This window comes from Martes martes (assembly GCF_963455335.1).
Source record: "Martes martes genome assembly, chromosome: X".
NCBI classification, from domain to species: Eukaryota; Metazoa; Chordata; class Mammalia; order Carnivora; family Mustelidae; genus Martes; species Martes martes.
Window position 1 is genome coordinate 95,448,243 of NC_137897.1, and position 16,046 is coordinate 95,464,288.

Consider the following 16,046-nt stretch of genomic DNA (forward strand, 5'->3'; position numbering starts at 1 on the left):
GCTTTGCTTCTGTCATCCAAATAGTTAAGTTAGGCATGAAATGAGGATTTCATAGTCATGTGATAAAATCTCAGAATGTAAAATAGCCTGTGTCATTTCTAAGGACACTACTTATTTTCCCACCCTCACATTCCAGCCTTCCTACAGTTCAGAACAAAACACTTTTCTGCTATATGAGTTGGACTGGGGGGGTTGGTGACCATCCTATAGTGGGCTAAGTTATTTTACAAAATACCAGTAAAGGTGAGGTATGGATGGGAAACCCCGGGATGAAGGTGTATTTCAGGACTGGGGTCCTGGTGGGGGTGGCAAGACACGGAGAGACAGGACATCAATCCTTGGAAAGCTCCAGCAACCAAAAAGGAAGTGTTATTCCACAACAGCATTTGGATTTCATGCGGTACTTTTTGAGTGAAAAACAGGCAACCAGGTCAAATGTCTGCTCTTTTTAGGCTGGCTACTGGAATGAGTATGAAAGATTTGTGCCTTTCTCAGATCAGCAAATCAGCAATGACAGTGCATCCGCAGAGAACCGGACCATTGTAGTGACTACCATTCTGGTAAGTATGGAGAGAAGAAGGGTGGGCTATCTGTACAGCAAGATTTCTGCTTTCTGGAAAGCATTATTCAACCAGTTAAAAAGACATCAATTTTGAGTCATGAAAACATCCAATAGGTAAGCTTAGGAACCTCCTGAAGTATCTTGCCATCATCATGAACAGAACATCATTTTTTTAACAAATTTATTTTATTATTTTTTTAGAACATCATTTTTTTCAATTGTATTTATTTATTTATTTTAGAGGAAGAGCATGCATGTGAGTGAGCATGAGTGAGGGGAAGGGTGGAAGGAGAGGGAGAGGATCTCAAGCAGACTCCATGCTGAGCACAGAGCCCGACATGGAGCTGGATACGAGGACCTTGAGATCATGACCTGACCCAAAACCAAGCATCAGATGCTTAACCAACTGAGCCACCCAGGCGCCCCAGAATATCATTTTTAAAAAGAAAAAGAGGGAAGCCTGTGTGGCTCAGTCAGTTAAGCATCTGCCTTCGGCTCAGGTCATGATCTCAGGGTTCTGGAATCGAATCCCACATCGGGCTCCTTGCTCAGCAGGGAGCCTGCCTCTCTCTCTGTCTGCTGTTCTCTCTGTGCTCTCTCTTTCTGACAAATAAATAAATAAAATCTTAAAAAAAAAGAAAAGAAAGAAAAAAGAAAAAGAATAGGAATTTGGGAGAGTTCCACATATCATTCTCCTCCTTGCCCCCCTCCCCAACACACACAGTACAGGACTGATGTTTCATTGTGGGCAAGACAGCGTTATGTGAAAGAGAGAATAGATCAGGGTTCTGATATTAGGTCTACCACTAACCTATGTTTAACTGTGCAAGTCATAACTTCTCTGAGCCTCATGTTATGTTTCTTTTAGTTTACAAAATGGGTGTAATATGGTCATAAGACCATTTCAAGGCAAAATTCACTAAAGCTTTTCAGCAAAATTCAAAGCACAGTTGAAATGTGAGATAGTATTCTCATTTAGATTTTAAATGTTTTTCTTTTTTTTTTATTTTTTTTATTGTGTTATGTTAGTCACCATACATCATTAGTTTTTGATGTAGTGTTCCAAGATTGATTGTTTACATATAACACTCAATGCTCCCTGTAATACATGCCCTCCTTAATACCTACCACCAGGCTCACACATCCCCTGTCCCCCTCCCCTCTAAAATCCTCAGCTTGTTTTTCTAAAAGCTGGTATGTTCTTACTGGGCAAAGTACAAACCAGGGGGGAAATGAGTATACCACAAGGTCTGAGGTTGTGAATAATTGCGTGAAGATTCAACTGAAGTTTACCTTTCATTTGAACAGACATGTCAAATATACACTTTGTCCTGGGTACTGCGATAGGTAAAAATATAAAGTTATAAAAACAAATAAGCCACAGACTCTGACCTTGCAAAGATCACAGTGCTTTTTGAAGTCTTGCCTGGGCTGGCTGTGGTAAATCCCAAGAAGTCAAAGGCAGTTCACCTTCATGTAAGGGAAATACCTCTGCCCAGTTTGACTAAGACACCTTTACAGGTGGAAACTGGTCCTGCTTTCAAACCCTCAAAAAGAATTTAAATCCTTCTCTCCATCTTTAAATTATCAATTAAGGACTCCAAGGAATATATAGCCCAGCAAATAGTCAGTTCATTGAAATTCTTCTGCTTCTTAAGCAAACATTTTTTAAAGGCTCTTTTCACACATGAAACCTCAACAGCTACAAGGGGGAGGAAACTCCATTATGACATGTGTCATCTCTTAGAAAAATGTATGGGAGTAATCCTTCCATCTTCCTCTGGTCCCAAAGGAATCACCATATGTCATGTATAAGAAGAACCATGAACAACTGGAAGGAAATGAAAGATATGAAGGCTATTGTGTTGACTTAGCCTATGAAATAGCCAAACATGTAAGGATCAAATATAAATTGTCCATTGTCGGTGATGGGAAATATGGTGCAAGAGATCCAGAGACAAAAATATGGAATGGCATGGTTGGGGAACTTGTCTATGGGGTAAGTTTCTTCAACTCTATTTTCATTTACTTCTGTGCTTTCCAATTAACAAAGATAGACTTTATTTTCAAGTGCAGTACTTATCCAATTGTATAGTTTCTGTGTGGTCTGTAAAAAAAATTTTTTTTCTTCTCCAATTGACTTCTGTAAAGGTAGGCTGTCAATAGCATCCTTTGGGCAACAGGATTATTTTGCCAAAAGCAAAGTAAGATCGGGGAAATTTATTTGGCAACATTAAATGCAGCCTGCCCTCTACTGAAAATCTGTTCTTTCTGTATTCCCTATGTAAGGCAGCAAAGTCACCACCCACCTCATTGCCTCAACAAGTTTGCCTAAGTGACCTGGTCATCTTTGCTCATTGCTCCCTCATCTCTAGGCAGTGACTATGTCCTATCCATTCTACTCTCTCTATCCATTCATATCTCTCAAATCCAGACACATTCTTCATTCCCACCCTCATCATTTCAGTTAAGGTTCTTACCACTTCTTGGTCATTTAACTGATTTCCCTGCCTCCATGCTTACCCTGGCAAATCAGATCTCCACATCATTATAATTTCCCACTTGAAAAATCAGGATAAAATTCAGATCCCTGAGCATGACAAACAACACGCTTCATAATCCAGCACTTGCCCACCTCTCTAGATTTGTCTTGGATTCTTCCCCTCTTCATACTTAGTGTCCCAGCTACCAAGAAGTATGTGCTGTTCCCTGAAGGTGTCCACCCGCCACTTAGGGCATCCCTGGAAGTATCTTGCCTCTGTCTGTCAGCTAAGCTCACTTCACAGTCTTCCAGAGCACAGGTGACAGCATTTTCAGGAAGCCTTCCCTAATCCCATTTACCCACCTGCATTCTGGTTAGGTGTCCTTGCTTTTAGCTTTTCTTGTGGTACTCTTGAACCGGTGTTATAATGATCCATATACATTGGATCCATACACATGGGATCCATATACAACCCATATACATGGGTTCAGCTGCCCCAACTGGACTATAAACTCCTTGAGCACAGAAGCCATATCTGATTTATTTCAATATCCCAGAGCACAGCACAAAATGGAGGTTCAACAAATAATTGTTGAATGAATTAATAAATGAACAGAATTGCTCTGCCAAGGGCTTGCCCATGGGCCAAGGACAGAAGAATTATACTGATAATGAAGGCTTTCAAAAGAGGTACAGCAGTATCCTCAGAGCTCTGCAGTGGCACTTGAAAAGGTTTGGACCCCTGATTGGGAATGTCAGATCATGGGCCGCCCAGTGAGGCCTATAGAGACAAGCAGAACTGGGCATAAGAACTGCCCACTGGGTGAACCAGTCACGAGAAAACTCACCCAAGTGTAGGTGGTGGCAGCTGAGGGTCAGTTCCCTCTGCTTTTTATTTTCATCCCAGTGTTATTAACATACAGCATTATATTAGGTTCAGGTGCACAACACAACGATTCAACACTTCCACACGTCACCTGGTGCTCATCACAAGTCTGCTCTGCAGAGGTTTGCTTTCTGACAGATAGGGATTACTTGCAATGACTGGCTCCAGTCTAGACAAGAGGTTAGAGGAAGACTAAGGAATACAGGGGATGCATATACTGAGAGGAAGTTAGCCAGAAGCAAACATCCAAGTTATCTATTGGATAGAGGTGCTGTCCAATAAGAACTCCGGTGCTTGAGAGGGGAAGCAGCCAGAATAAGGTACAGCTCTCCCCTCCGAAGATAGTACTGGGTCACTAAGTTTTTGGAACAGGTCCTCAGGAACAAGCACAAAGGCAGAAGCTCATTTCTAAAAATAAAGGCACAGAAAAGGAATTAAGGCTTAAAATGAGACTGGACCTCAAGTATCAAAACTAGGGCACTGTCCTCCAGTCAGACAAGCAGCAAGGCAATTTGAACCTTAGCCCCCAGCAGTGGGGCTGGAGCCAATTATCTCCCATCGTCAGTCAAGTTTGGCCCTGGGAACTGGGGCAGGGCTGAGTTTCAGATGAGATTCAAGTGAACTCCGTTATGAGAAAGAGAAGAAATTCCAATGCCAGAGACAGGGGACTAAATGAGGGGCAGAGCACCTGTCATGCTTTCTAAGAACACTGAGAGGCTCTGAACCATCTTGACACAGCTCTAACCTCTTTCTGAGTTGGTGATCAAGACTTCTCTTCTTTTCTACTCTTCATCTACCCAAAACTCAGGCTCTAAGAAGTCCTGTCTTGCTCACAGTTTTCCACCGCACGTGGCCCATTACATGGGCCATAGTATATACTCGCTTTTGCTCTAACAAATGAATGCCTAGCTTGCAGTAATGCTCAGCCAATGTTCATTAAATTTAGCTCATGGTAGGAGGTAATCTTTTATCATTGCCATTATTAATTTATTTTTATTATTAGCTACCATTTGTTGCTTATATCCTGGTTGCCAGACACTGTGTTAAGTGCTTTATAGGCATTATGCAACTCAGTCCTCCCAACATACCTCCAAGGGAGGTGCCATCTTATTAACATCATTCTACAGATGAAAACACTGAAGCCTAGAGAGGTGGTTTTATGTCAAGACCAAACAGCTTGTAGTGACATGGTGATTTGAACCCAGTCTCTGACTATGAAGTCTGCCCTAGACTGCCTGACAGCTAACATGTTATTTCAGACCCATCCCAACCTAAAAGATAGCTGAAACTTGTTGAAAGGCTTTGGGTGCTTCTGCTTTTCTGGAGAGAAGATTGGCCACAGAAGCACAGCCAAGACTTCAGGTGTCAATTTCTACTGGGCTAGAGTGACTGACATGAGCTCTACCAGCCTACTGTGACTCAGTAGCCAGAGCTTTCTAGTGTCTCAGAAGAAAGCTTGTCACATTCTGTAAATAGCTCTGTGCCCTCCTGGCATCAAGCAAGACCCTACACCCAGTTATATAGAGCAAGACAGATGTCCTAACATGGCTCAGACAAAGACCTAGCTTTCTCACCAGGTTTTAGTTTCTCTTCTGGCATGTCCTCTGTACTGTGCCCATCTAATCATCACATTCTCTCCCTCTTTCCAATATGTGTGAGTGAGGAAGCTTGAGAAATTAGAGTTCCTTACTTGTTTAGTTATTTAGAAACCAGCTCTTTACTGCTAAATAGGTAAAAATTCTGAAGGAGGCTTCCCACCTTTTCCCTCTAGTTCTTTCTACTAAAGACAAAAGCAATAGCCAGGGAAGTCTCTTAAAGAAATGTTGTCTGCCCTCTTCTGACCTGGAACGAGTTTCTGATGCTTTCTGGGATTAAAACACAAGGTACTTCCAGGGAACTGACAACAAACCAACTGCTGAATTCCACTTTCCCCTAAAACTTGTGGCTATGAAAAATGGAGGTTTTTGTGATGCTTGGATAAGACCTCTCTGTTAGAGAAGATGATCTCAAAAGCTGAATGTGTCCTTATTTTCATTTGAAAGTCTTAATCTTTCAGCATTGGCAAGTTTTACACTTCTCTTTCAATGATCGAAAGGGAGAGAAGTGAAAACGCAGGCATTCATTTCTGGCAGGCCTGGCCTCTTGTAGTTTGCAAGTTGCTTAAGAAAAAAAAGGTGGGGCGCCTGGGTGGCTCAGTGGGTTAAAACCTCTGCCTTCGGCTCAGTTCATGATCCCAGGGTCCTGGGATCAAGCCCTGCATCGGGCTCTCTGCTCAGCTGGGAGCCTGCTTCCCTTCCTCTCTCTCTGCCTGCCTCTCTGCCTACTTGTGATCTCTGTCAAATAAATAAATAAAAATATTTTAAAAATAAAAAAAAGACAAGTGGGGCACCTGGGTGGCTCAGTGGGTTGGACATTCGACTCTTGATCTCAGCTCAAGTCTTGAGGTCAGGGTCATGACTTCAACCCCACATTGGGCTCTGCCTGGGTGTGGAGCCTACCTAAACAAACAGGGTGTTGAGGGGAACTATCTCTTGCAATGAACATGAAAGCTACACAGATAGGAATTTTCTCTTATGCCTTTAGCATGTAAAACAGATCAGAGAAGGAAAAAAATGAAGAAAGGCAGAGATGAGAAAAGCTTTGCAAAGATTTCAGTATCCACCATAAAGTCTCAAGAAAGAGTCAAAATGAATTAAATTTGTTCAGGAAGAAAGAAGCCAATCAGCCTCTTTTCAGATGATTCCTAAAAAGTTTTCTTCTCCCTCTAAAGAAAACCAAATCAAGGTTGATGTTTGGGGCACCTTGTATTGCTAAGAAGGCTATTTTTGAAACAAACGTCAGTAGGACACAATGTGCCCCATTATATAAGCCCTTCAGAACATTATGGACTTGAAACTGTCCACCTGCTTTTAGAGGTTTTGATTTTGAGCTGGATGTCTATAACATCACCACATGGTAATTGTCCCCAGCTTAAATGGCTTACAGACCACAAGTTTTTATGGGTCCAAAATAGCATGTGTTTTAAGAGGACATTTAAAAACATTCTGTTGCTAACAGGGCTCTTAGACATCTTTTAGCGTACTATTTCATCCATTTTGCAGATAAATATGGGGATCAGCCAGGATTGGCCAGTGGGACTGCCATTTGGGTAAATCAGGCAAGGCCTGATGTAAGATAGGGATGACAGGAATGGTGGCAGAGATTGTGACAAAGTCACAAAGTCACACAGCTTGGCAGAGCTTAGACTGTAACTCCGGTTTCATGACAACTGGCCCAGTGCTCTATCCACTGGGTCACACTGGCTCAGTTTACCAAGCTTGTCAAATTGCAGGAAGATTGGTGTTGTATCAGATATGACATCCCTGCCTAACTTCAAGGGCCTTACAGTCTAGTTGGATTATGAGTTTTTCCATCCAAGTTACACATTGTGCTTATCTGTGGCCTCTAGAATAATGTAATGCACATCCTTGGTTATCACTTGAAATATTTGAAAACCCAAAGTCAACAGCTGGGGATTTCTGCCCTTTTCTGTTCTAACAGAAAAAGAGAGTCGAGAAAAGGGCTAGAAAGAAATTGAGGTCCTAATTGGCAAAAGGTTGCCTGCCAGCAGGCAGCTGCTGTGTTCCTTGTGTTCCCAGCACTTAGAACTAAAGATAAAGATGGGAGGGAGAGAGTTGCCTTGGGAAAGTCCAAACCACTGCCCAGGCTGGTACCTCTGCCTTAGAAGAGATCAAAGAGCTTGGGGATGGAGATGGGGCTGGGGGATTGTTGATACCAGGTCACATCCCCTGGGCAACCTCAGACTCCTTCACACTTCCAGGACAAATGGCAATTTTATAGATGCTATTCACACTGACATTTCTCTACCTGGAAGAAATTATCTCTTAAGTTGTCACTATCCTAAGATAGATTCATTTTCCATTGAGAAAGAAAGTCAATCTGTCCTTCCCGCTAAAAGGCAGAGAAGCAAGGGTGCAGTAACAGACACCAAATATTCTCTTCTGTTCTTCATACTAGGCTTTGGCAGAAGGGCTGATAGTTTGATAAAAGTGCCTCTCTCTTTCAAATGACGTATATGAACTCCAGGAAGGAGCATTAATAATGCATGGACATCTGCCATTCTGAGCAGAGAGGGTGGGGAAAGATTACCAACCAAATTTAGTCTCGCAAGACCTTTACGCAGCTCCCAGGATACTCCCTTATATTCATGTTGTCTTTAACTCTCTCAGCTCCCCAAGGACAAGGAGCCCTAACCACTAGATCTAGACTGGGACATGTGTTCTGGCTAAGCAGACGAGGAGATCCCGTTGTGACACTGCTTGTTGTTGAACAGATTCAAATAGACTTCATCCCTTTCCAGATCTAAACAATGGCAAACAGTAAATACCCCATAGAGTAAAGCCAATAAAGCAGTTTAAGTCCTGTCTTCATTATATACCTATTGTCTATCTTGATTATGCCCACTCCTTTCTCTAACACATTTAAACTTTCCAAAGGAAATATCTGCCAAAGGCTACTAGAACCTTATGATTAATACAGGGATAAGGGATCAGGTCATGTCTGCCTGTTCTCTTGGTTAGCATAGTATCTTTCTGTAAGATTTATTTATTTGAGAGAAAGAGCACAAGTGGGAGCGGGAGAGGGAGAGAATCTCAAGCAGACTTCATGCTGAGCAGAGAGCCCGAAGTGGGGCTCGATCCCAGGACCCTGAGATCATGACCTGAGCTGAAACCAAGAGTCAGATACTTAACTGACTGTGCCACGCAGGCGTCCCTACATGTATCTTATGCATTACACTTTCAAAAAGTGCTTTAAAATGGCAGCTGACAAGCTTCTGCTCATGTGTCATCTCTAGGTCAGTTATAAGTTTTATATCAGGTGAAAATATTTTAAGATACAAGATAAGCCTTTTGGCTGGAAAAAAAGTCTTTTTTTAAAAGATTTTACTTATTTATTTATTTGACACAGAGAGAGAACACAAGCAGGGGGAGCAGCAGAGGCAGAGGGAGAAGCAAGTTCCCTGCTGAGCAGGGAGCCCGATGCAGGACTGGATTCCAGGACCCCAGGATCATGACCTGAGCTGAAGCCAGATGCCTAACCACCTGAGCCATCCAGGCGTCCCTCAGAAAAAAAAAAAAAAAAGTCCTAAATGCCATTTAAATTAAGTGTCATTTCTGTCTTATACCTGTCCAACTCATAAGTGCAGCATCCCTACACATAGGAGTTTGTTGGTTTTTAAGTTTTGTGAAATTTACAACTTTGCCAACCCACCTATGAAAAGGATTATAAATCCCCTCGAGTTAAATCCCTTCTAATAATGCAGTTCCTCCAGGTTTTCCACCGGTGAGTGGAAAAATCAAACCTAATTTGGCATATTTACTGAGCCCACACAGCCACTCATAAGCTGCGTGATTAAAATGCTTTAAGTAGTCAAGATGCAAGCAAAAGCACTAGCAAACTCTTACCCTGAGCTCTTTCCATTTGCTGCTTTTTATCTGTTACCTGAGGCACCTCCGTACCACCCAACTTACCAGCCTAGATTTGTGAAAATGGCCTGCCTACTGCTGTTCCTAACAGAGGCCGAAGCTTGAGAACAAAAGTCCGGGACTGGTTCAGGACACCAGAAGTGAGAGGCACTTCCTTAGGGAGTCAACACCTCACCTCCTCCCTCCTGCTTTCTAGCTCCACTGATCATTCTTAACCCTCTCTCCCAGAACAGCTGCCTTCCTAAGGAGCAGAGACCAGGAAAGGAATGCTGTCTGAGGATTTGTTTTTCTCACTTTTTCATCAGTGTTGGCCTCCTAAATCTTTAATGTGCCTTGGAAATGACCTTCCCCCTCCTCTGCATTCTGCGGCTGTTCCAGGAGAGCTAAATGGGTGTTTTCTGACACTAGTTATGTACTCCTTCCATGTCCCTTACTACTCAGGTTGATTACTCCACAGACATTATGCCAGGTAGATCTTGGGCTCTGAAATAATTGACCATTACAACATCCTTTTCATATAGATGAAGGGATAGTGCTGACAGAGGGTAAGGGCTTCTCCCCCGATGCCTCTGAACTGATGGGACAATCCTACTGTATTGGTCCCACCAGGCAGGTATATAAGAGATGGGAGGGGTTGCTAAGTTCCCTACCCAGATGCCTGTCCTTGTGGATTGATCAGGAGCTCCTTCCCTTCTATTGGGTGAGCCTTCTTCCACCTGCTTTTTGCTAGTCCTTTGTCTTTTTCCAGCTGTAATAGGTCTTTTTTTTTCAAGTTTAGCATAGGAAATCTCATTTTGGAGCCAGGTCCACATCAATGAGGCTTAATCGAGCACAGATTTAATGCTATTCTTCATTGAGGGAGCACCCTCCAAAAAACAGATGAACTCCACCTTCTTTGGAAAAGCTCCTTCGAAACAAATAATTCTGGGGTCCCTGAGTGGCACAGTCAGTTGAGTGTCCGACTCTTGTTTTCGGCTCTGGTCTTGACCTCAAGGTCATGAGGTCAGGCTCTGCAGGGAGTCTACTTGAGATTCTCTCCCTCTCGCTTTCCCCCTGTTCACATATGTGTGCTCTTACTCTCCAAAATTAATTAATTAATTAATTAAACCCTTAAAATAAAAAGCCAGACTGAGGGAAAAAGGCAAGTGCCTGAGGGGAGCACGTTCTTTCTGTTGTCTTATGTGACCTCAAAAGTACTTCATACTAGGAATGGCTTCCTTCGGGAATCTGTTCTTTTGCTGCATATTCCTGGGAACCAGACAAGAAGCTCCACTTTTCTATCTAGCCACCTCTTGTTAGTGTTTAGCTGTGCTTATCATCTGGTGGGTGTTTGTTGCTGAGGTGGTTTTTTTTTCCCTCATAAAGGGTGTCAAGATTCTCAGACTCCTTTCTTTACCTGCTTGAAAAGAGCCCAATTCCCCAAAATTCAATCCAAAGTGATTTTCTCAGACAGATGCCCCTTATCTATGCCTTCCAAAACAAGGAAATGGCCATTTCTCTTAGAACGATCAATTATTTAGACCTAAATGATCAAAAAACTAGTTAAATTAAGTAATTAAACTCAAATGAGATCAAATGGGAAATGATACGAGTGGGGCATTTGCATGGAGGCAGAAACACATTGGCAAGGATAGAAGGTGGCTTCATCTGTGAATTCTGTTGGCACGACAAGCCTCTTTCTAGCTGATACAGACCCTTTCTGCCAAAAAAAAACAAAAAACAAAAAACAAAAAACAGAAAAACAAAACCCACTAGCTTTCTGGCCAATTCCATTCTCCTTAGTAGCTTTTGTTTCTAAGATCAGGTCTGGCCCCAGGCAAAAGGGTAAAATAGGTAAAATTTGGCTTTGGCTTCTGTCCAGTTATAAATGCAGAACTGGTGATTCAGGAGTTAGTGGCAATGAGGGGAGTGTTGAAGCCATAGATAATAATACTGAGGGGACAAAAATAATACTGAGGGGAAAAAGTGAAGGACAGGCCCTTAAAGGAGTCTTGCTTACTCCACAAACCTTCACTGACTATCTCCTAAGCCAAGCCCCATGACTAGACTCTGAGACTACAGAAGTACACCTTGGCTGAGAGAGCGGAACTGGAAAGCAAGAGAGGGAACGTTTGAGAGATATGAGGAGAAGCCATAGTCTTCAGTGGCAGAGAGCCAAGAAAAGAGGGTACTTCCTGCAAAAGGCCAGTGGTGTCACACGAGCAGGGAGGTCTGAGGGAAGGACTTTGAACTCGATATGGTAACCAGGTATATAACTGAAGAAGCAATGGAGGGCATGGAAGGTAGATCACAGGTGTTTTATAAAGACAAAGTGGTGAGCGCCTGGGTGGCTCAGTTGGTTAAGTGACTGCCTTTGGTTCAGGTCATGATCCCGGAGTCCTGGACTCAAGTTCCGCATTGGGCTCCCTGTTAAGCAAGAAGTCTGTCTGCTTCTCCCTCTGACCTTCCCTTTCATGCTCTGTCTCTCTGTCAAATAAATAAATAAAATCTTTTTTTTTTTTAAAGAAAGACAAAGTGGTGTTAAAATCAAGAGATAGGAAAGGTATATTTTTTCCAGGAGATTACTGGTGAGAGAGAAAGATGCCATATTGTTAAGAGGGTAGCTGAATCAAAAGAAGGTGGGAGGAGTGCTTTGTGTTACATTTTAGGCTGTCAGTAAACAGAATTACCTGAGTATGATTTTGAGTAAGATCAATTAATGGTTCTCAAGTGACAGTGAGCATTCGAATCACCTGGGGCACCAGCTGAATCTCACAGAGCTTCTCATTCCATACATCAGGGATGGGGCCTGAGAATTAACATTTCTAACAAGTTCCCAGGTGACTCTGATGCTGCTGGTCCAGCAAACCACACATTAGAGCCATTGAGATAGGCTGAGAAGGAAAAATTAGGAAAAGAAAACAAATGGAGCTGAGTTTTAAGAAGAGGCAGAAGAATATGGGATGTGGGGAACAAGTGGATTGAGCTTTAAAAAATTCATTTGCAGGGCGCCTGGGTGGCTCAGTGGGTTAAAGCCTCTGCCTTCAGCTCAGGTCATGATCCCAGGGTCCTGGGATCGAGCCCCACATTGGGCGCTCCGCTCAGCAGTGAGCCTGCTTCCCTTCCTCTCTCTCTGCCTGCCTCTCTGCCTACCTGTGATCTCTGTCTGTCAAATTAAATAAAATCTTTTAAAAAAAAAGTTCATTTGCTATGAGATGGTAGTGACCAAAGGAATAGGTAAATCGGGTGCCTGGCTGGCTCAGTCAGTAAAAACATGCAACTCTTGAACTTGGGGTCATGACTTGGAACCCCACATGGGGTGTGAAGACTACTTAAGAAAAAATAAAATATTTTTTTTTAAAAAAAGGAATAGGTGAAGACACAGCAATATGTTGAGAAGGAAAAGGGCACAAAGATAATAGAGCTTGTATCAGCTGGCTGCCATCTCAGTAAAGAAAGAGGCAAGACTGGGGTTCCTGGGTGGTAGTTAAGCATCTGCCTTCAGCTTGAATCATGATATCAGGGTCCTGGAATCAAGTGCCACATCAGGCTCCCTGCTCAGGCTCCCTTCTTCTCCTTCTTCCTCTGCCCCTCCCCCCTGCTCATGCATGCACTCGCTCACTCTCTCTCTCTCTCTCTCTCTCTCTCAAATAAATAAATGAAATCTTTAAAAAAAAAAAGAAGAAGAAAAAGAGGCAAGATCACCTGCGGGGAGGGTGAAGCTGGTAAAGATAAGGGACTGCAAAACGTTTGGAATAAGCATCACTCACAGACTTAGAAGAAAATCAGCTTTCCTGGGATAGATGATGGATTTAACTTCAGAAATTAGGAGTTTGAGATGATAGTGAGCCATTCAGGTAGATTTGGTCAGAGAGCTTTTGGCTTTAAGAAATGCCTGCTTTCCGTGGGCTATAGGAGATCCTCCACGAGGGTGAGGAGTTTTGTCTGCTTTGTCTGTCTTGCTCACTGCTTCATCTCCAGCACCAAGAGTAGTGCTTGGCACAGAATAGGCACTCAAATATGCACTGGAGTAAATCTGAAAGGGGTTGATTATTGTGCATAAAAATAGTATATAGTAGAAACTTGCATGTATCTATGGCGTTAAGACATTGTGGTGGTTAAGAGCATGAGTTCTAGCAGCATTGTCCACAAGAGCCAAATTATGGAAAGAGTCCAAATATCCATCGACTGATGAATGGATTAAGAAGAGGTGGGGGTGCCTGGGTGGCTCTGCCTTCAGCTCGGGTCATGATCTCGGGATCCCGGGATCGGGCCCCGCATCAGACTCTGCTCAGCAGGGAGCCTGCTTCCTCCTCTCTCTGCCTGCCTCTCTGCCTACTTGTGATCTATCTCTCTCAAATAAATAAATAGAATCTTAAAAAAAAAGAAGAGGTAGTGTGTGTGTGTGTGTGTGTGTACACACACACACACACACACACACACAATATTACTCAGCCATAAAAAAGGATGAAATCTTTGCCACAACATGGATGTAGCTACAGTGTATTAATGCTAAGTGAAGTAAGTTAGAGAAAGACAAACACCATATCATTTCACGCATGTGGAATTTAAGAAACAAAACAGATGAATATAGCGGAAGGAGTAAAAAAAAAAATAAGAGAGAGAGGCAATCCATAAGAGACTCTTAACTCTAAAGAACAAACTGAGGGTTGCTGGTGGGGAGGTGGGGGGGATGGGGTAACTGGGTGATGGGCATTAAGGAGGGCACTTGTAACGAGCACTGGGTGTTATACAGAAGTGATGAATCACTAAATTCTACACTTGAAACAAATATAATATTATATGTTAACTAATTAGAATTTAAATAAAAACCTGAAAGAAAAAAAGCACATGAGTTCTGAAATGTGAAGACCACGGTTCTAATCCCAGGCTTCAGTTTCCCCTTCTTTAACATTGGAATAATTATGTGTCAATCTTAAATTTGCTAAAAGAATTGAATAAGATAATATATATGAGGTGCTTACACACAGAATAATCATTGAATAAATGTTAGCTGGCTATTTATTGTCTGCATTTCCCTTAAAATTAATTAAGATATGTTTTTAATCAGTTTGAGTCACCACATGGGACTCAGGGTAGTAAAACAATTCTTTCAAAACATCCTCTATCTCAGACTTCATTACTCCTCCACCTCTCCTCACTGATAAGGATATTGAGGATAACTCTATTTACGTAGAAAAAAAAATTATCAGGATTGGTCTTCTTATTTTTGTTTTTTGTTTTGAGATAGTGAGCGTGCACATGTGCAAGCAAGCAGGGTGAGGGCGGGGTAGAGGGAGAGGCAAAGAGAGAATCTTAAGCAGGCTCCACACCCAGCATGAAGTCTAACACGGGATTCAATCTCATGTTCCTGAGATCATGACCAGAGCCAAAATCAAGAGTCAGGCACTTAACCGACTTAGCCACCCAAGCACCTCAAAATTGGTGTTTTTACTTCATATCTGATATACCATCTAAAAGGCTTTCCTTAGAAGCACTTTTCTGGGTGTGTATTTTAAGGCCTGGCTCCAGACTAAAGCCTACTAAACCTACTAGTGTTGTAGAGGAACCAAAGAAATAAGTGCAGAAATTCCTCGTGCTGGAAAGAAAAGAAAAGAAATTCCTGGTGCCTTTTTTCATGGGATTAATATAAAAACTTTGCCTACCTTTGCCTGAGCCCATTATGCAGGGCAGCACTGACACATTTATTTTATTGATCCATTACTCATGAGTGCTACACTGATATTTATCACTAGACATGATGCCTTCCTATAGAAATTAATATGTATTCTAATAACTGTTTAACCCTTGTTATTGACCATGCAGAATTCTTTCATGTTTGCATAGATTATATTCAATAGTCAATAACTTATTTTCTAGGCATCCATAGTTTCTTTATTTAAGATGTGCTGCAGTGACAGATTAAAAAAAAAAAAAACAGAAGATTGAGTCCCGGCCTTTAAAGAACTTTATGTTTTAATATACATTCTCTGAAAAAAAAATTCAAGAATAATAACAAACACTCAAGTATTAAACTGAGGACTATAGTCCCATGTTGCACCTCATGGTGGGGAGGGAGGCTCATATAAGGAGTCTAAACTATATGCTTGCCTCTCAAGAACTCCCAGTTATGTGAGGAAGCTAAGACATAAGGGGATGAAAATTAAAATTTAAAAAAAAAACAAAAACAAAAACAAGAGCTGGAGTGCCTGAGTGCCTTAGTCGGTTAAACATCTGAGTCCTAGTTTCAGCTCAAGTCATGATCTTGGGGTCATGGAATCAAGCCCTGTGTTTAGGCTCTGCACTCAGCACAGAGTCTGCTTGAGATTCTGTCTCCCCCTCTCCTTCTTCTCCTTCCCATCCCTCCCTCTCTCTCTCTCTCTCTCAAATAAGCAAATAATTCTTGAAAAAAAAAATAAAACAGGAGTTAAGCAGTAATTGGGGCACCTGCCTGGCTCAATCGGTAGAGCATGTGACTCTTGATCTCAGGATAATGAGTTCAAGTCCCACGTTAAGTGTAGAACTTACTTTAAAAAAAAAAAAAAGAGTGAAGCAGTGATCTGTCACAAGGGAATACAAGTTGATTTGCAAGATACCAAAAAAAATTCTAAAAAAAAAATTGAGTTAGTTGCTCTAAGGCAATAGGTCACA

At 42.1% G+C, this 16,046-nt stretch overlaps 1 protein-coding gene across 1 annotated transcript in view; it reads left to right on the top strand.

The window, feature by feature from the left end:
* The window catches only part of GRIA3 (glutamate ionotropic receptor AMPA type subunit 3), a gene marked incomplete at its 3' end in the record, with an annotated part of 287,070 nt that overhangs the window by 209,592 nt on the left and 61,432 nt on the right, over nucleotides 1-16,046 (top strand). Inside the window, exons 9-10 of the mRNA XM_080795778.1 lie at nucleotides 453-560; nucleotides 2,355-2,561. Of these exons, the coding sequence (XP_080651904.1) occupies nucleotides 453-560; nucleotides 2,355-2,561 (315 nt within the window). The remainder of the gene's footprint in view (nucleotides 1-452; nucleotides 561-2,354; nucleotides 2,562-16,046) is intronic.